We start from the raw sequence: 22,368 nt of genomic DNA, 5'->3' as shown, positions 1-22,368 counted from the left end.
CGGGTCCAATGACAATTTTTCTTTCCCCGGGACAACCTTGACCTTCATTGGTTGGGTTTTTATTGGCGGTCAATCTGTAGATCCTGACTACACAGGAATTGCAGTGGTGGGAACGACGGGTAGGAATAGTTCCGTATTTCCATGGTCAGTAACATCAGCAAAATTAAAAAGCATTTTCTTCTTAAAGAATGTAATGTAGGTACAGTCATCAGCACATCAGACTACATGAGATTAATTTAAGTTCTTATAATATCGCACAACTTACTACATAAGAATGGTAACATTCTTAGCTAGATGTTTCGTAGGACTTCCAATAGAAGAACTTATTCTCATTCAGAGAAACATTAAATAATTTCCTAGCACTTAGTATTCAGCTATGAGAATTAATGGCGGGGTGAGGAATCCCGGACAAGTGGAGGGGGTCTATTCTATGCTACGTAATCCAAATATAATGACAACAACTACCCAAGCAAAATCGTGGGCACGTCTTGTCAAAACATGCCTGTTTTCCTGTAAGGGTAAACAAAATATTTTCTTTGATCGCCGTGTTTGAGACGCACGAGTTTTACATCAAATGGATAGATTGTGCGGTTATATTTGATGTTTTATTAATATTTTGAGTGGGTTGCTAGGAATAGATAGGTGCTTTAGATAAGAATGATCCATAAAAGGATAATGAAAAATAAAAATAGAATAGGTGCCCTTTACAAATAAGACCCTCATTTTTATTTACCAAGCGTTAAAAGCAGTTTCATCAGTAAGAGACATCAGCCTTTTTCGAGGAATTCAGTTAGTTCTAGGTACATTCAAACCACTGTGTTCAAACAATTCACTTATAAAATACTTGTTTCACTTATAAAATACTTACATGCCACCCGAATTTGTGAAAGAAATCACTGTTAAAAATATTAAATATAAGCTGAAGGACTATTTCCTAAAGCTAATGTAACAATATTAAAATATTTTTATGCTGTATTATGTAATTGTATGTGAAATTGTGAATGTACCCACTGCAAACTCGTTAGCTTTACATCAAACCCTAGTGGTTTTTAAAGCTATCTAAATGTAATTGTCTCAATGTAACTGTCTTTAAGTTGTTAAATAAATTTAAAAAAAAAAGTGACTTTTATCATTATGCGTCCCACGCCTTAATTCTTCGTTCAGGTTCCAAGTAATAAATTTATAAGCAGTTATACTTATTACACTCTTAAGAGCAGGTTACAAAGACTTGCCAGTAAAGCATACCTGCAAAAAAAAATTTTACGCAGTAAAACTTTTCACCCTTGCCACACTATGGCACCTTTAGCACCACCGTGGCACCTAAATCAAAACATGTTCCCCCTTATTACAAAAAGTTAGACTCAGTTTGAACCTGGTTGAAATTGAAATTTAGTATGGAAATGTCATTTTAAACCAGAGTTCGTGTCGGGTTTAACTTTTTTGTAATAAGGCCCATTAAATCTGGGCCTCTTCAAGGCGAGAGTAAATAGGCACTTACAGGGCAGGTATGTATCATCATAAGCTGCATCTCACTTAACACCAGGTATTTTTTTGAATACCTGCTTTGTTCTGAATAAAAATCCTTTAACTCCAATTTCTTTCTCAGGATATCAGTGATCTTCCAAGTGCGTTCAGCCAAAGCTGTCAAGATATCTGACATGTACCTTCTCCGGCGGATTGGCGTCATAGTCGGCGTGGCTTGCGTGCTTCTGGCGATACGGACGCTGGTGGCGCCGCCGGCAGTCATAGTGGGCAGGACGAAGGATGATCTTAAGGCGTATCTGTGCAACACTGATTGGTGGGACCACTCTTTCACTACATGTAAGTATTCCGCCGTATTATCCTCTTTGCACTGCAGGGAAGTCGAACTTTAACTTCAAACTCCTCCTGTCCAATGACATTTAAACTTGTCACCGAGACGAACTTGGTTGGGTTTTTATTGGCTGTCAAGCTGTAGATCCTGGCTGGCTACACATTGAAATAGTCCCGTACCTACTGTAAGTATTTAATTTCATAACAAGACAGCATTTAACTGACATAGGCTGCAGCTTAGTAGGCGGGGCACATGTGATAATAATAATAATATTAATAAATCATTTATTTGCCAGAATACGGATACAAATGGTTATAAAAAGAGAAGTTTCCAACATATTCTATCGTACATACGATGTGCAAATATTAATGTGATGGCCGCTAGGGCAGAAAAGTTCTCGAGCGGCGACCACGAGCCGGAAGACGTAGTGTGGGCAAGCCTCCCACTAGGTGGACCGACGATCTGGTGAAGGTCGCGGGAGGTGATGCGAGCGGCAAAGGACCGGTCTTTGTGGAAAACCTTGGAGGAGGCCTTTGTCCAGCAATGGACGTCTTTCGGCTGAAACGAACGAACAGTATTATTAAGCAGCGTAGTTGAGCCTCGTTGCTCTGTACGTTATTTTAAACAACATAATTGGCAGTGGCTTTAAGTGAAGATGTGTTTATGGACTTCCTTAAGTCCATTACGAAACTAATTACTTTTATAGTCCCACTAGCTTTTGCCCTCAACTTCGTCCACGTAGAAGTCTAAAAGGTTCCCATAGGGTCTTCTTTTATAGACCCATTACATTGCTTTAGTTACATGGTTATAACATAATGTTGTTTCAAGGAATTCGTTCTTTATTCAGACCCGATTTTCAACAAAGTTGACTTCATATTTAATATTTACCAGCAAAGATGTGAAGGAAACGAACCTTTCGGAGTACTTAACTTCTAAGAAAGAATTTAAATAAAAAACTGAAGCAACATAAACAGAGCAATTAGCAAGCAAATTCGCGCTTACACAACACAGAGCAGCTTTTAAGAATATATTTTATTTTTCTCGCACATCTTTTTAACTTTTTCACAGCTGTATTAGCACCTAGCGAAGAAATAACAGTTCATTTAGCTAATTGGACCGGGAAAAGTGAGTCGGATGCTAATGAGCGTATAATTATATTTGCATTGTTTAAATAGTGTTTAGCGAGCACGATCCCGCCAGCTGGGATAGTGAAAGTACAAAAGCCAGGCCACTGATACTATGTGAAACTTTTGCCATGTCGTAAACTTGGCTACTCAAGACATCAACATCACAACATCATCACGACGTCATTAAAGCTTATTGTCAACACCGTATCGCCTTTCGCGAGATGTCATCGCCTTTCGGGCGCTGTCAATCGCGAGGCGAGGCGGTTTACCAGAGTAAATACAAATGAGTAGGTCATCTTCATAGAAACGCACCGAGCGCGGTTTGTATGTGAGCGCGCCAATACGTATGCGGCGCGCACGCACACACTGACAAAATTTAGGGTGGATTAGCGGGGTGTTGCGCCGAATTCTCTGGTTTTACGTTACTGTGCGGATAAGTGTGCGATGCAGTATGGACGATCCCTTTCCGGGTTGGTAAATGTGCTACGTCTTTAAGCCTTAAGGCCGGGTAGCAGAGAAAATGGCGAAAATGAGGTTTTCATTTTTCATTTTTGAGGTACTAAACAGTAAAATTAAAGGTTAAGATTTTTATTGGGCATAGTTGAGGATATTTTCGAGGGCTATTAACGGATGGAAACACGATTTGATGAAGTTGACTCGATAGAATAAATTCCCAAAGTTACCTCTATTCGTTTTCTATTTATGGTTTTATTTTTAAAATAAGCGATTTGAGATTCTAAATCTTTTACTAAACTAAAGTTCAGAAATAACTTGAGGGCTTTTAACGGATGAAATTTTTATATTGCGTCTTATTTAGTTACTATGTTAAAAAATGTGGAAAAAATCGTCCATGACGGCTTGGACAATCTCAATCAGTCGCGCGGTGGCGCTTACGGAGGACGGACGCGTGTCAGTTTTTTGGCCGTGACAGTTCGCGATTTGTCAATATTTTTGACAATGATGACTTTGATGAGTCACAGTATAATAATATCAGTGTTACTGGAGAAAGCTTAAATTTTTGATAATTAAAAATTATCAATTTTGTCTACCTATTGAAATTTAAATCGTTCGCATCCTTTTAAACGAAGACTCTACTCATAATACATAGTACATTCCTCAAATATGAGACAAAACCAATGAGTTAAAATTACATTTTAATAGTACCTACATACAATCGTCTTACACTCTTTAGAAGAGCACACTGACACAAATAAATAATAAAAAATACTGTCTAAGGTACAGACCTTAGACAGTATTTTTTATTATTTTATTAGCTACAGAGCTAAAGGTCTAAGCTGTAAGATAGAAGAATCTTCTAGCCAAAAAGATGGCAGATGCAGCAGATGTCAACGGATTAAAAACTGGAGTTCATATGACTCCTTGTAGACTTGAGTCTCTAGAGCGTCCCTTCCTCCACCATGCGTAAGAATTTTCACAAAAATACTGTCTAAGGTCTGTAGCTAAAGGTCTACGCTGCAAGATGGAAGAATCTTCTAACCAAAAAGATGGCAGATGCAGCAGATGTCAACGGATTTAAAACTGGAGTTCATGTGACTCCTTGTAGACTTGAGTGTCTAGAGCGTCCCTTCCTCCACCATGCGTAAGAATTTTCACAAAAATACTGTCTAAGGTCTGTAGCTAAAGGTCTACGCTGCAAGATGGAAGAATCTTCTAACCAAAAAGATGGCAGATGCAGCAGATGTCAACGGATTTAAAACTGGAGTTCATGTGACTCCTTGTAGACTTGAGTGTCTAGAGCGTTTCTTCCTCCACCATGCGTAAGAATTTTCACAAAAATACTGTCTAAGGTCTGTAGCTAAAGGTCTACGCTGCAAGATGGAAGAATCTTCTAACCAAAAAGATGGCAGATGCAGCAGATGTCAACGGATTTAAAACTGGAGTTCATGTGACTCCTTGTAGACTTGAGTGTCTAGAGCGTCCCTTCCTCCACCATGCGTAAGAATTTTCACAAAAATACTGTCTAAGGTCTGTAGCTAAAGGTCTACGCTGCAAGATGGAAGAATCTTCTAACCAAAAAGATGGCAGATGCAGCAGATGTCAACGGATTTAAAACTGGAGTTCATGTGACTCCTTGTAGACTTGAGTGTCTAGAGCGTTTCTTCCTCCACCATGCGTAAGAATTTTCACAAAAATACTGTCTAAGGTCTGTAGCTAAAGGTCTACGCTGCAAGATGGAAGAATCTTCTAACCAAAAAGATGGCAGATGCAGCAGATGTCAACGGATTTAAAACTGGAGTTCATGTGACTCCTTGTAGACTTGAGTGTCTAGAGCGTCCCTTCCTCCACCATGCGTAAGAATTTTCACAAAAATACTGTCTAAGGTCTGTAGCTAAAGGTCTACGCTGCAAGATGGAAGAATCTTCTAACCAAAAAGATGGCAGATGCAGCAGATGTCAACGGATTTAAAACTGGAGTTCATGTGACTCCTTGTAGACTTGAGTGTCTAGAGCGTCCCTTCCTCCACCATGCGTAAGAATTTTCACAAAAATACTGTCTAAGGTCTGTAGCTAAAGGTCTAAGCCGTAAGATAGAGGAATCTTATAGCCAAAAACATGGCAGATGCAGCATATATCAACGAATTTAAGACTGGCACCACCTTGCAATGTCATCCTCTCATTGTTATCTGTAATGTAAATTATTATTAAAATGTCTCTCACCTCTCAACTCAACTACACTACACAAACACCTTTGTTCGCAACTATACTGACGAAACCTCGATATTATACCGTTCATTTAAGATGGCAAGCTTTTTGCTGCGGTAATGCACTCCAGGTAACCGTGTGTGATGCTTATTCCTCATATTTTTATTAGATTTTCGATACAGAGCCCCGTACATACGTTATACATAAATTATGGAAAGAAAACACCCAGACCAATACAAACAAATATGTATGCAATTTTAGTATGATATTTTTATTTATTAATAAACAAAAAGACTGAACAAAATTGATGCGTGTACTGATTAATGTAATTAACCACATGTAAAGCTTTGTGAATTGCAACAACTATAATTTATTATCCAAGCTCTAAATAATCGCTACTACGAGTAACTGATCATAAAATGTTTTTCCAATCGCTCAAGCTCCCGAGGATCTACCGATAGGTCGGGTGACGTAATCTTGAAATTCTTCTAGCCGGCGCGGAACTTCCGGAAGGTCGGGTGACGCCACGCCTCTTTGAACCGTGTTTACTTTGGCAGTTATATTCTATATTTATTCGATTCCAAAATATATTCCCAAAAATTTTGAAAGTTGTTTTAATTTGTATCACTTGGATATGATTTGTATTAGAAAGTGCTGTGAGTGTGACGCTTGAACGGAAGGAAGTCAACCTAACCTAACCAACTGCGTATTTCTAAACTGCGTATTTCTATACTGTGTAGCCGCGAGAGCTCTTTGGCGCGCTGTCTTCGGCGAAGTATTGCGCGCGCAGATTTTGACAGCGCGAAATACCTACTTTAGCAGAAATACCAAGCCTTAAGGCTGACTTGCATCACCTTACTTTAACCGTAACTATAATCATAACCAGTGTTTTTATATGGAGTGGAAAATGTGAAACTTTGCCTATACTTTCCACCGTGGCCAGACGAGTTTGGGAGGCAGGCCAGATATGATGATCCGAATTGTTTGTCGATCAATCACTTTGGATTGTGTTTGAGTGATAGTGGTGAGTTAATTAGATATTAAATTAACAGAAACTTTCATCGTTTTAAAATGTAAAGTCTGTTTTATTTTGCCTGAGAACATGTTTTAACTTATCATACTCGTGTTCAAAGTTCCTGGGATTCCACGTATTGCAATAATTTAGGTCTTGGTCTTGAAATTAATATTAAGTATAATTCGTAGAACTTGTTCCTAAACGGCGATTGAAACTGGTAACTAGATTATAAAAATTTATTAAATTATTTAAACGTCATACCAGGCCTGTTCATCTCCGCGAGTTCACATCGAAAACAAAACACGCACGATAGCCCACCTACAGGAGGCGATTCGACAAGGCGTCACATACGAGATACGAGCGAGCATTGACACACGCACGCGTAGGTACTCTTGTATTACGGAAAAAAATAAAAAAATACTGTGCAGTATTTAACTGCCTAAATAATAATAAAAACACACAATGTACTTTTGTTGCCTGAAGACACTGAGAGGTAAATAAGTGGTTATTATTATTCATGATAATTCATGCAAATTCATGTATTTCTTCCGACATTTTCCGCGATTTGGCACTTCACGTCACACATTAGTTTGCCGAAGTTCGCCGAGCCAGCTATTGTCAATTATTATAGGTGTCAAACAGGATAGGGTCTTTGCGCTGGTTTTCGTCCAACTATCGGAGTTGCCAACTTTGTGATCTTAAAATACCCTTACATAAATGTATCATATTATTTTATGTCGTTCGAGTGCTCATAAAGGCAGTCAACTAAAGTCCATACTGCAACGCACACACAATCCGCACCGTAACGTAAACGCCTTGCCTCGCCGATGACAGCGCGCGAAGGGCAATGACAGCTCGCAAAACACTGACGTATATCAATGTCTCATGGACTTGGCGTAACTTTAAAATAAACGTACTCGGTACATTACGCACACTTACACGCATTTTAAATACATACACGATTTAAGAAAACAACATGGCCGCAATATAGGCAATCAGCTGACAGGTATTTGTATGTGTGTGTGTGCGTGTAGTTGTCAGCTGATTGCCTATAAATATGTTGTTTTCTTAAATCTTGTATGTAGGTACCTACTCGGCACAAGTCAGGTAGTTAGTGACGTCACATGAAAATGTTGCCAGAATGAGTACTGACCAAACATTATCTATTTCTTTTTTTTATACATCACCAGGGGTAAGTTAGAAAGAGATAAACAGCTGTTTGTCATTAATTTGTCGAATTTTTGTATAGATCTATATTTCCTCTCCACTATTACCTCCATGCCACAAAAGGCGATACGTTGTTGATCCCTTTCCGAGTTGATTTGCCTGCTATAATATGACCTGAGCTATGCTTTAAAAAAATGACCCTTAGTCATCTAAGATTTAATTTTGTATGAAGAAGTTTAATAAACACTTAAAATTGTGTTTATAATGCTATCAATTAGACATACGTGCCAAAAACTTTTCCTGTCAGCACGTTTTTTTTTCTAGCGCGATGATTTCTGCAATGTACCGGTGACCGGTGTATGGCCGCGCATTTACGTAATTTTTTGGAACTCACTACTTTTTAAATTACATTTTCATTTAGGTAGAACTGTTGCTTAGGCATTATAGATTGCAACAAAACTAGCGCGGGATGGCTACTGCCTTCTGTGAATACAATACTTTGTATTCAAATTTTACGCATGTGTTTATGGCAGCTCAGTGAAATGGACGAAAACCGAAGTTAGATAGAAAACCAGCACAATGACCCTACTTTCAAAAATTAATATTGCGATTTTATAAATCACTTAAACAACTTTATATTAATTTGCGGTACGAAGTACGCCGGGACAGCTCGTAAAACAAATTCATTATTTACATATTACTAATTTATCAACTTTGTTCATTGTTAGTTTATTAGTTGTTCGTGTTTCGTTTGGGTTAGACCAAGAGCCGAATGCAAAAAATAAATGTTACTTAATTATATTAATCCTACAAAAAACGGACGGACGTGTGCAAGTCTAATAGCCATATACTTGGTTAACTCATTTTAAAAAGTGCACAAAAACGTTCTATGTTTTCATTTCGTATGCGATGCTACTTAGGTATAGTAGATTTTTTAATTTTATGTTTGAAAGCTTTTCAGCGTATTTTTTTTAATAATGAATGTGGAAGGGTTCTCGGTCAATGTACACATTTTTAAATCTGTCGAATGAGCTATGTTGCTTTAAAAGTGAACCTTGATAATATATTTTCAAAAATAAAAATTCAAACCTAGAGTAACTTAGAATGCTTAAATGTAATGGAATATGATTTCAAGGTCGAGTTTATTTGAAATACCCGTTTATTTCAGGCGCCGGAAATGTATCCATAGATACCCCACACGTATGGGTTTAATGAAAACCAAAATGTATTGCTTTTTTCTATATTAATTTGTGTGAAAATCTTAATGCTGTTCACAGAATACATCTACATACCAAGTTTCATCAGTATTTTTCTTATAGTTTCGGAAAAAAATGGCTGTTTCATACGGACGGACAGACAGACTATAATATAGTCTGTCTGTCCGTCCGTATGAAACAGCCAGCCGTCATATTATGACGAATCTATAAGGGTTCCGTTTTTGCCATTTGGCTACGGAACCCTAAATACCGTATCAAAATCTGTTGCATAGTTTTAAAGATCTAAGCATACATAGGGACAGACAGACAGGAAAGCGACTTTTTTTATAATTATTACGTAGTGATGATGGGCATATAGACCAAATAAAGACATTTTGATTTAAGGGGGGGGACATCGTAAGAGCCATTCACATTTTTATCAGAAAGTTAATAAATTAATATATTTAGGTTTTTGAAATCTAAAACAGCCAGGAAATCAAAGAGGCAAACATGATACCTTTGTGATTTTATAGGAATTTTATTGTAAAACACGGTCATATTAAACTTTTATAAAAAAATCCAGAGGTAAATGTTTTTTTTTCGAGAAAAATTTTTTCTAATCGTGTTTTCGAAAATATCATCCCATCACACATACGTTCTGTAATACATAATATTGAAAACAGTGCGAAATATCGTCAATTGCAGTTTTCACATACTAAGGGCCCATAATGAAATTAGTATAATGTTTGTTTATGTAATAAAATTTGGTTTGAAATACCTACTGAATTGAATTTTTATTTCTTACTAGCTTTTTGGCTTCGCCCACGTGAAATAAATTGTCACAGTTATGTGTGTTATAAAATATTTAGGTGCTAGCTCTTACACTATATAACTGGCGGCCGCATGTAGCTGCGCGTTGCCGCGAAGAGCAGTGAATGCAAGTGTGGTGCGCTAGATGGCGACGCAGTAGCTTCTTGTAGCAGTCAGCCCTATGGCATCAAGACAGTACCGATCACTGACGTATGTCAACAAAACGGTGCTCGACTCTTAAGACAAGCTAAATTACACCATATTGTTGATGACATTGAGCATACATTTTTTTGAATACCTTCGCGAAGAAAAACTTCTGTACGTAGTACTTATTATTATTCTGTGGTCATACTTAAAAAGAAACATTTTTTTATTCTTAATATTATCACGATTGGACGATTTGCTATTGTGACTTTTCATATCTTTGCGCTTTTGACCTTGCCTAGGATGCGTGCCGCGATAAGCTTTTGTCGCACCATTTTGTCGATTTGTTCTCTAAAATCAGTATAAGAGTAGGCGCACATTGTTGATTTTTAGTTGGACGATAGTTGTGCCCGATTTTAAATTGTATGAAAAATCGGCCCAATCGAATCGGCGTAGTGTGCGCACTCCCATACATGCCCATACTGATCAACTGCCCGACTAAACTATCGGCTGACGAAAAATCAACGGTGTGCGCCTACTCTAAATAAGATAATAATGGCGAATAATTTCGTCTCATACTTCGTCGCTTGCCTCTCTAACTGACGTATCTGAATTTTTTTTCGAAACTGAATTATCTACACCATCTTAACCAATTTCGCAAGACAAATCGATCTGTTTAATTGCCTGAAAATTTTGCTAAATGTCAGTTACGTCAGTTAGAGAGGCAAGCGACGACTTGTAGGCTGCATCTCTATCTTTTTGATTCCGTTCACAAACAAAAAATACTAAGCATCCTCAACTTTTAGCACCAACAACTTTTAGCACCAACTAGTGTGCGGCAGTGCTTAGTGTTTGGTGTGCTTATGTTCTAGCCACAGTTCAATAAAACTTTTGTTTATCCCCGTTTATCAGCTTACATGCTTCGGGGAATATTTACAGGAGTCTACTTCTTGGTAAATGTGAGACTTTTTATACGTGTAACTATTTAATTAAACAATACAGCTGATATTTAGGTACCAGGCATAGACTAAGGCAACTAGCTAATGTAGAATAGATAAATAGAAACACATTTTACGTAATAAACACAGCTAAACGTAAATTTACTATATCCACCATCGCACTTGTGAAACATGACCGATGAATCTCTGTGCAGATTCTGCCATACAGAAGAAGAAACGGCCATGCATGTTGTCTGGTCATGCGGCCCGCTTATGAGCAAAAGAAGTATCCATCTCGGGAGACACATCATGCACCCGGAAGAGATAGCAGATATCACGCTCCAAAGAATCTGGAAATTTATAGACTCAACGGAACTAAGCAGTGAACTTTAAACACAAGGGCTGCCACAATAGATCAAACGGGTCCGTGGCCGAGTCCCCCCCCCTGGTCGAGCTGGCGCAAATGAAGGCCCAAAAACCAATAATAATAATAATCGCACGAGTGTTTAGTGCATGACACTTACTTAATTTTGTCCTTTCAGGATTCAATCCTAGAACCGCAGATGGCATTTTAAGGATGTAGCACAATAATTATCAACCCAGAGAGGGATCGTAACCGTATCAACTCGACGCGGTCAGCATTATTTGTATGAAACTCTATACTGCAACGCACACTTATCCGCACCGTAAAGTAAACGCCTCGCCTCCTTGTTGACGGTGTTGATCCCTTTCCGAGTTCATAAGTCCGCTATGACCTTAAGTTCGAACGAATCACGGCAGAGTATTTATAAAATCTGAAATCTTTTACAATTCAAATATTAACTCGGTAATCTGCGGTAGGTAGGGTTGCCAGGCGTCCAAAGCCGGACATGTTAGGCTTTTTGATTGCGTGTCCGGCCAAAATAACCGATGTCCGGCCTGTCCGGCTTTTGTTAGGCTTTCCGCGCCAGGCAAAAGAAGTCGAGCCACAGAATAAGGCACGCACGCATCAGGACGTTAGGCAACCGATGATGATAGTACTCACTCGTGAGCTCACTAATTGCCCCCCTCCCCCCCGTCGCATGTCCGGCTTTTAGGGTTAAATGTCCGGCCAAATGAAGCACACAGTCCGGCTTTTGTGTTTTTGGACCTGGCAACCCTAGCGGCAGGTAACCTTTATGTCGGCCAAGCAAATCCGAAAACGAAGTAATTAGGGGAACGTAAGTCAAATTCCACAAATTACAAAGACAGTCTCGCAGTAACAATTAATGATGAATCAAAGAACGATTTGGAATTAAGAAATTCGCCAAAAACGGGATTTTTGCCAAATAAATTTAATTGTCAAAAGTATTTATCTTGATGATTGACGATCTTGAAAATCAAGGCAAGTTTATTTGGAACTTCTGTCGTAATGACGGAACAAGTGGAACAAAATTGCTTATCAAATTAATTTATTCTAATAAACTCTTTAGAGAGTTCTGAACTGGTTCCAGTCGTTTGACTTAGAGGCGGCCATCATAAGACTGTCTGAAGTACATTCTATCAAAACTAATGTAGATAATTAAACAGGTATTTCTTTCATTATAATCTAAAAATGGAGTCATTTTGGAATACCTATAGAATAGGTCTCACTCTCCACATAAATATTAATAATAGCTGTGCTTATTTTGAGCTTTCAAAGCTCGCGTAAGACTAGGCGCAGACCACCGATTTTTAGTTGGATGATAGTTGTGCCCGATTTTAAATTGTATGAAGAATCGGCCAAATCAAATCGGTGTAATGTGCGCACTTCCATACATGCCCATACTGATCAACTGCCCGACTAAACTATCGGCCGACGAAAAATCGATGGTCTGCGCCTAGGCTAAATATTTTTTGTCCAGCTACAGAAGTGATTATGATTTCTGAAGTTGATCACCATTCACCTACTACACCCATACCTACATAGACCGTAATATTGACAAATAATGTGTATGACATTAATAGGGGAGCGAGGGGCTTGTTGTAACAGTTTTCATTAAAACTAATATATCTTGAGATCTATTGATTAAATGTCTACTAAATAAAGATGGATGGATGCTGTAACTCTTCCTGTACCAAATCAATTAAAAATAATACCATAAATATTGGTAATTATTTTACAATCAATTATTTTCTAGAAGAAGTGCGGTGTTACAACTTACCTCGTGCTTGGGGCAAGTTGTAACATCTACCGGGGCAAGTAGTAACGCCAAAAAAAACGACAATAATACCTTTAATCATTTATTCTTTGCTTGTTTTTTAATAAAATTCACATCTTTTAAAAGTAAGTATTATACAGGGTGTTAGGTAAATGGGTTTATGAGCCGACACTAGCCCAAGTTAACAGGGGCATATAAATGGTATGGTGAAGTCAGAATATTGATATCATCATTTTAATTTTTTTAATTTTCATACAAAATAAATTTTATAAAATCCGATTTGTATGAAAATTAAAATAACTAAAATGAAGATACACTTTTTAGTAAGCAACACCTAAAAATTTAGTAATTAAGCAGTCTTATTTAGTTAAACACTACTTGTAACATGTTACAACAAGCCCCCGCATTTTGTTACAACTAACCCCATGGTATGATTTTTAACATTTATCAAGATAACTATTTAAACAATTTAGCAATTATAAAAACTGTTACACATTATCAGAGATAGATAAAGAATGGAAATAAGATATAGAACATTTGAATTTAGTCAGTAATTCAAACCGAAATTTTACGACAGTACAATTTTATATTACCTGGCAAAAATGAAGCACGTGCACAATGCGCCGGCTGGCGGGACACTAGCTATGGCAACATGATACGGCGCGGTTTATAGGTTAAATCGAGTCAAAAACATACGTCAATTGCGTTTAAGATCCTAGTGAAAAGAACCTGTTACTACTTACCCCTGTTACAACAAGCCCCTCGCTCCCCTACATGACTTACATTTTTGGACATAATATAAGTAAGGACACGTAGAAAACGTTGACGCGAGACTAAAATTTGGTTTTAATTATGCAATACATTCACGTATAATCTTTCTTTTAACAGTGGAGGTGATATTCCTTATGTGGGGGATCCGTCTCTGCATCATGGTGAGGAAAGCGCCCTCCGAGTTCAACGAGAGCCGGTTCATCTCCATGGCCATTTACAACGAGTTCCTCCTCTCTGTCTTCCTCAATATATCTATGTAAGTACATAATACCTACTATCCGTTCGCGATAAGTTCGCCGCTGGCGATATGACGTCACTCGAAGGAATGCGTCTACAACTATATCAAACTATATTAAAAATATTTTTTATTTATTAATATTGATAAAAATTTTCTATTTGCGTAAAATAAGACACTTAATTGCGTTTAATCACTAATTAATTGCGTTTAATCGCGGTTGGGGGAGGGACGCGCATTCCACGGATCGGCAAACTTAGCGCGAACGGGTAGTAATAATAATAATAAATATCCTTGACAATTTCACACAGCGCCAGCTAGCCCCAAAGTAGGTAACTAATATGCTTGTGTTATGGGTGCTAGCTTAACGGATATACTGCTTATATACTTGTTTTTAAATACACACATATTATACATAGTGCCACACAGACCCGTCACACAAATTAAAATTCATCATTTCGATTTCTGCCCTGAATCGAACTCGGGACCTCTCGGCATAGTAGTCCGTTTCGAACCACTACACCAAATGGCCGACAAGTAGGTATAATATGACAACCCGATCGAGCCAACTGAGCACCTCGCTGGAATGCGACTCTCCCTCCCACTTGCACACCTCCTCGCGTTCGCCCCGTGCGTCCGTACCAAAGCGTCGATGTGACGTCACGGCTGCTAGGTGTGCGCTTAACTCGACCGGTTTGTATTTTCTTATTTACTGAACCTGATGTTAACTATTACTATCTAAGAGTTAAGTTAACACTAGAAAGGCCGCCGTCCCATTTTTGTCCCACTCGCGAGTTTGATCAGCTCTAACTTTTTTATTTTTCAACGAAAGTCCATGAAACTTTTTGACTTTTTCTGATTTATTGAATTTTATCATTTTTTAATGTTTTTGATAATATAACATTAATAGAAAAAAATTTAAAATCGGTTTTACCTAGAAGCGCCACTGGGTCAATTTTGTCCCACCCTGGTATTTGCCACAATAATTCGATGAAGAGTCCTTTTTTCGAGGAGATACGAAAGTGGAGAGGTGAGGAGAGTTTAGGTGACTCGTGACAATGCAGAAATGTAAATATATTGTACTAGTTTTTGCCTGTGACTTCACCCGTGAGAAATTAAGTTTATCATAGAAAGACCTAATTTCTTGACACTTATCGTTGCTTTTTGACCAAATAACTGAACATTACTCTAAATTATGGCCTATATTATGTTATTCTGAAGTATTAACAATAAAATTGCAAAGTTTTATTAAGATCGGCTTAGTATTTTATGCGTAAAAGAGTGAAAAAACATCCATCGATCTAACCATGAATCCATACTCACTTAGTTCAAGTTCCAGGCATATATCCACCTATTCATCCATCTTATCCATTCATCAGTCCATCCATCCTTCAATTCATCAATATTTATTAACTTTTACATTTATAATATTAGTAGGAAGATGGCCTCTAGACATAAGCCAGTTCATACATTGTATGATTTGATACATTTTTAAAATGTGTGACTTATAAAATTTTGAAGATTAAACGTACATAATTTTCATTGTAATTGGTCAAAAACTTCATTGTTTGTGTACAGATAACAGAAAAATAACCATACCTATAGAAATTCCTAAACACATAGTACACCAGATAGACAAAAAACCATACAAAAAAACTTTGTGCAAAATGTGCACTATTATTTTTAAGATATTTATTTTTTCTTTAAAAATAATAATGACTAGTTAAAGTAGTAATTTCATGATTTTAATACAGTATACAACCACGTAATATGTGACTATTTTTAAATGAAACCAAAATTATCTAAATTTTAATAATTCCAAATTAAAATTGGATACATTTATATTTTTAAAGAAATAAGTACATATTGTTTTAACCACATAGATAAACCTTTTTTTAAGGATACTACAAATAGTTTTAACCATAATATTCATGCCTGAAACTTAAAAAATGTTACAAAATACATGCTGGGACAAAATTGACCCAGCGGCGCTTTTAGGGGGGTCGTAATCTTCGGCACTTCTAGTGTTAATAGATTGGTTTGAAACATAAATAGTTAACGTAGCGCCTAAAGTGGTGCCTTGAATCTATACTCATACAAGTTGGTCATAGTTAGCTGAAATTGAACTAAACATATCTCGCATAATCAGACTACCTAACCCTATTCTTAATTGACAGGATAAAAAAGCGTAGTAGTACTGTATTTCTAAAAAATAATAATAAATTATTATTTCCTGAAAACGATTCTCAGAAAAACAGAAATAAACAATTTATAATATTAGATCGTTAGGCTGCTAAGCAAATATATCCCTTTTAATATTTTCCGCTCTCACTCTAAGTAAAGATTTCACGTTTTTCAAAAGTAGCCTAACATCTTATTCAAGGTGTAAAAGAAAATATTGTCGTCTACAAACTAGAGAAATGGAGCCAAATTGGATCCAATAAGTGCTTTAAAATGGGTAATTAAGACGTAGTGACGCCAAGAATATCAGTGTGACCAGTGTCATTTTGATTTTAAATAAGATATGGGCAAAAGGAAAACCTCCTTTTGCCACCTACACACCATCACTGGAGCTTTTTTCAAGAAGTCGTCTACTCATACAGGGAAATTCAAATACTCGATTCTTCTAGTTTTCATTGTAAAAATACACATTTTACTGCCTTCTATTGATCTTCAAAAGACGCTTACGGAGTGACAAGTCCCGCTCAAAGAACAATTTTATTAATTAACAGAAATGTAAAATAGAACTTGACACGATTCACTATCGTTCATTATTGCGTTTCACTTTAAAATGTTCCACGAGACCATTTTTGGGGAATTAAATTTTACGGTCAGTCGGTCGTTCCCACCCAGCATTTAAATCTACTATCTCTTGGCCCAAACGTATCATATACCCATCAAAACATCCCTAATTCTGAGCCCTTAAAAATACACGACCCTCTTCATTTACAACCGAACTATCTCTCCATCAAAGTTTGTAAAAACCTTGAGGTTCCAGAAAATTCGAAAATGCTACAAACCGCGGGCCCAATTTCAATTTGCCTAATAGGATAACCCGGATTAGAGATTGCCTGGAGATTGATATAATTATGCCCGGACTTTGTTTTGACGTTACAAACAAAATGAAGAGGGCCCGACCGGCTGGTATTATGAAACCATTGAAATGCGAGCGATAAACGAAATTTACGAAACCACCCAGTGATAAGGCCGAAATTGCTTTCATTTGACAGCGTCGGTTTGTTTGATCATAATACAGGTGTCGGGTCATGATGAAGTTTATTCGTAATTTAAAGTTGAATATGAGAAGATTGATGCTTGAAAGGCTCTGAAGTATATTATTATCTAGGCTCACAATATATTATGTAATACAGCATTATGAAATTAGATAGGTAATTGAAAACCAACTCTATATTTAGAGCTAGATTGAAGTGCTGTTAAATAGTTTATGTTTTGAAATTATCGGTTAGTGGTGTCAAATTCCCGATTGTGGAGTTAATAATAGCAATCCACATGATATAAGACATGTGAAATAACTTTAATTAGGTACTCGTTTAATAATATTTCATTTTAACAATGTTTAATTACTCGTATTGTCAAGGTGTATACCCGGAAATGTGTTCCCGAAAAGTACAGGGTAAGTCTAAGTCGCAGGAAAAGGTAGTTGTTTATTTATTTAGTGTCTGCCTCTTTCGTTCATTTATTATTCATTGATTTAACGTAAATTATTTACGAGCATCACGTCCCCAGAACGTCAAGCCTTATGAGGGCGGTGTTAAAAGTTTGATTAGTTCGTCCGAAAGGTCCGAAATTCTATTCTGGTTAGAATTATTGAACGCAACTATTCTGCGTAGGCCGAATGTTGAGATCTTAGGTTTGATTTGCAGTCAAAACAATTAGGTTAGTGTCCTAATTGTTTTAAATTTGTTCAAAATTAACTTACCATGTATATTTTGGGAAATATCCAATAAAGGTTACAAAGTTATTAGGAACTCAAATATTTTGATGATTATACTCATAATTAAAGTCAACATCATCATCAATGAAAGTCATCGCGTTTATGGTAATAGTTCGTCTCTATCTAATACAAATAAATTGAAATAAGATTTTAGATATTTTTCAACTGTACCAAACATGTTTTCAAACACACTATTTCAAAACATAATCAACAGTTCTGCAGTAAAACAATACAAAATGTGTTTCCGAACAAGTGAAAATATATCAGGAGCACCGAAACAATAACTTATTTACTCCGTTCGGTATAAATCATCGAATCCACTCGTCCACACTTCTATAGTGAAATATTTCAATTGTACCATATCTGGTGGCGGCCATAAATCTTGCAGGCCACTAAACTTCCCCAAGTTTGTGATTTAGTACGCCAGCCGCGAAACAATGGTTCTACATGCAGCCACAGGCTTGCAGGGAACAGCCAGGCCAGTCTGCTTTCATCGTGTGATTTGAAACATATATGTAGTAATAGGTTAGTTTTATAGCAAGCTGTGGGTAGTATAGCGACACCATGGGGTCAGTAGTTATTCTGCCTGCTCCCGAAGAGTCGGTAAAGATCCTAGACTTTGACTTACCAAAGTGATTTACCTTTGTCGACCGGGCAGAATGAGGTTTCTAAACCCATGATATTATGTATATCTATTGTTTATTCTAATATTCTTATACTCATACTCTGTTTTATAGAAACGTAGGTACTGTATCTACATTAGGTTAGGTTAGGTTAGGTTCTTTTCTTTAAGAAAACCTTTTTTTGTCACCTGTCATCCGCTTTGCAATGGAGGGAAGTCGAACATTAATTTCGAACTCCTCCTATGTTTTTCTGATTAATTTCGTTGCGGGTCCAATGACAGTTTAACTTTTCCCCGGGACAAACTTGACCTTCATTGGTTGGGTTTTTGTGGCGGTCAAGCTGTAGATCCTGGCTACACAGGAGTTGCAGTGGTGGGAACGAGAGGTGGGAATAGTCCCGTATCTACATTAGGTTAATTGATATTTTGTATTGAATAACGTAGGGACGTTGTCACATTTTAAGGTGAAAACTATGTGGTGTGACTGTTCTCCCTAGCCTACGTTATTGCCCTGCAATTAGGGCAACCGCAAATTGCAGCACGGCGAACGTAGTTGCATCGCCGCGAGTATGACGCTCGCTATCGCAGCATGCGACTTGCACTTGCCTCAAGCTGACTTATGCCCGTTTTCACCATCAATCCATAATTTTTAAGTGACCCCTATGCAATGTTAACAAAATTCCTGTTATGGTTTACCATGGGGGTCGCTTAAAAAGTTGGGATTGATGGTGAAAACGGGCATTAAACTATTAAAAATAGATTTAATAAGCTATTGCCTGTCTTTATGAAATCCCAATCTGGTAATTGTTTTTTTTTTTTGTTTAGTTTTTTTTTCCCGTAATTATGTCGTGTAACCAACAAATCTGACAAGTTAATAAGCTAGAGCCAATGGTTGTCATGCGATTTTATAAGGATAATGGCAAAGCACGGTTTGCTTTTGCGGTTTGTAAATGCAAAACTGACGTCCTGTTCAAAACGCTTAATTTGAAAAGGCTCTAACTTTGGATAATTTGTATGTTAGTACATATCACCTAACAATATAGGTACGATGTACTTATTTATGTGCAATAAATGAATAAATTGTCATTTTTATTTCAGTGCAGTTTTTTTGCAATCTTAGAACTGACGTTCGGCATACGTCCTATTTGAAAGAGCCCTATACCAAGGAAGCTAGAGATTTTGTTACCCTAACCTGATACTAAACAGTACCAAATTACAACATGGTTACACCAGTTCTATACTGCAATATATTCAAACAAGTTAACCTATTGTTAAATTCGGTAAACCCGGATAGCCGGTAACTAAAGCAACACATGCAGCCAGTTCAAATAATAATTTGTGGTAGGTTAGTATTCTAGTTTAGTTCACGAATGATTTACCGAACAATTATAAAACGATTGATAACACAAATAACTTTGTTGCGTAGTTAGTAATTCAATTCTTTGCAATAATTACAGTACCAGCTGATTAGTTATCAAAAAGTAATCGTAGGGTACGATACATTTGCGACGGTAAAAAAAATCGTTTTTTTCTTGGGCTATCAGAAAAAGCTTTGTATCCTTGGATACTCTATTTCCCGGGAATAGTCACTTATACTTTCCTTTTGGACATTATCAAAACATACTTTTATGATCGCTTCCTGAATTAATTAATAAATAAATAAATATCCTTGGACATTTTACACTGCGCTTCTAGTCCTAAACTAAGCAAAGCTTGTACTATGGGTACTAGACAGCGGATATAAACATACTTAAATACTTTTTTTTGTAACCACCCAGAAAACACCCAGTCCAATACAAACAAATATGTTCATACACACAAATGTTTGTACTGTGCGGGAATCGAACCCGCTACCTCCGGAATAGTAGTCTGTTTCGAACCACTACCTACACCAAACGGCCGACGAATTACTTATCATGTACCTTGCGATATCCAAATTTGTATTAGGTACATTAGGTTTATACTACAAAACCTCTTTAAATTCTGCCACTCCACGCGCTGGTACGGCTTTATAATTTTAAGGCTCATTCTCATTAGACGTCATACTTTAGGAATTACTATCTCCGGGCTACCTGCAAAAGGCAGCATAGTTCCCCGAACTATGTCGCGCGAGGCGCATACTTTGGCAAGACTTTATACTGTGCAAACGCTTTGTTTTAAAATTCTTCATACATAAAGCTGGGGCCACACGGTAAATGGAACTTATGATGGTAGTATAGGTATTTAACAACTTATTTTTCAAATCAAAACTTTTTTAAAAGGTTTGTACCAGCCTTTTGTTTAGTGCCGATGGCGGCATTGTTTTATTTGCTTAAGAACTTTTTTTACGGCTTAATCTGTAAAAATCAGGCATTCTGAATTTACGATACTATAATCACAGGCTGCTTGTTATGCACATTCTTTATTGATATGATACAGGTAATAAAACACGGGCAAAATCTAAGAAAAAGTTAAATTCCTTGTAGGTATCTATGTAGCTATGTATTTACTTTTCGAGCACACAAAAGTATTTTAGTACCAAAAACACGAGAGCACTCTTCAACTTGTGAGACCAGCTCCGGGAACAATATATGATGTTTAAACAAACATATGAAAATAATTTCCGAAAAAGCTCTTTTAGTCCGCCTCGCGTGCGACAAAAAGTTTTGGTTGGCGCAGTGCCTTAATTTTAAAATTCCTGGAGCATTTAAACAGCGCAACTTCGTCGTCAGAAAAGAGTTTGCTTATGATACTAAAAACTTATTTAAATTCCTCAAGTTGAATAACTTCAAGACTTAAATAATGAGCCTCCTGAACTAAAAGGCTGAAGTGGGGTTAGTTATTTAAGTAATGTCACATAATATTAATTTGTAACTAACGAAACCAATTTGTAGAAGAAAACTAATTTAAATGAAAATATTGCCTATGATACTAGCACCAAATTCAGTACAGCTTACTTTATATTTTGATGCAGTTTTGACGACAAATTATGAAATTCTTTAATATTATTTTTTCATAACAATGTGTTAGGTATGTCCATCGCTACCGGTCAATATCATACCATATCGAAAATATCATAGAGCATAATTGCCAATAATAGCTCAATCAGTTCATAATTTAATTACGACAGTATTATAATGAGACCAAAGGCTTGTTAGCTGCCAAATTAGTGTCCACTAAATTGCTTTGATTCACGCTAATTTGCTTCATTAGTCTGATGTTCATTAATAACCATCCATTTAACCTGCGATAGCGGTTTAGATCAAATGGACCTATCATTTTAATAACAACAATAATTATGATGACAATGATCCAGACAGTGCTGCTTAGCCACGAACTTTTGTGAGTAACTACACCACGCAGTTACGCATCACGTTGATCAAGTGGTAATGGGCAGGGCACATAGCTTGTAGAGTTGATGGACATTGGGGCAGAAAATTTCTCGAGTCGCCACCTCGGGCAAGAAGACATAGTGTGGGCAAGCCTCTCTAGATGGACCAACGATCTGGTGAAGGTCACATGAAGTACCTGGATACGGGAAGCGGAGGACCGGTCGTTATGGAAATCCTTGGAGGAGGCCTTTGTCCAGCCGTGAACGTCATTTGGCTGAAACGAAACGAAACAACACTCGGTCAGTTGGCAGTCGGATTGTCTCTAAGAGTCAGTCAAGTAAAACCCTAGTCTTCGGCTTGATGAAGTAAAGTGATCTACAGTATTTTCCTATTTGATTTAACAAACTACATTTTATAAGCACTTGCTACCTTGAATTTAAGC

At 37.1% G+C, this 22,368-nt stretch overlaps 1 protein-coding gene across 1 annotated transcript in view; it reads left to right on the top strand.

The window, feature by feature from the left end:
• LOC135074559 (probable G-protein coupled receptor CG31760) overlaps window positions 1-22,368 on the top strand; it is a 77,275-nt gene that overhangs the window by 44,569 nt on the left and 10,338 nt on the right. The window contains exons 6-7 of the mRNA XM_063968890.1: window positions 1,607-1,821; window positions 13,921-14,059. Coding sequence (XP_063824960.1) covers window positions 1,607-1,821; window positions 13,921-14,059 — 354 coding nt within the window. The remainder of the gene's footprint in view (window positions 1-1,606; window positions 1,822-13,920; window positions 14,060-22,368) is intronic.

The sequence above is a fragment of the Ostrinia nubilalis genome, chromosome 1 (assembly GCF_963855985.1).
Source record: "Ostrinia nubilalis chromosome 1, ilOstNubi1.1, whole genome shotgun sequence".
Classification (NCBI taxonomy): Eukaryota; Metazoa; Arthropoda; class Insecta; order Lepidoptera; family Crambidae; genus Ostrinia; species Ostrinia nubilalis.
Note: the sequence above shows the minus strand (reverse complement) of the source record. Positions and strands in the feature narration are given on the sequence as shown.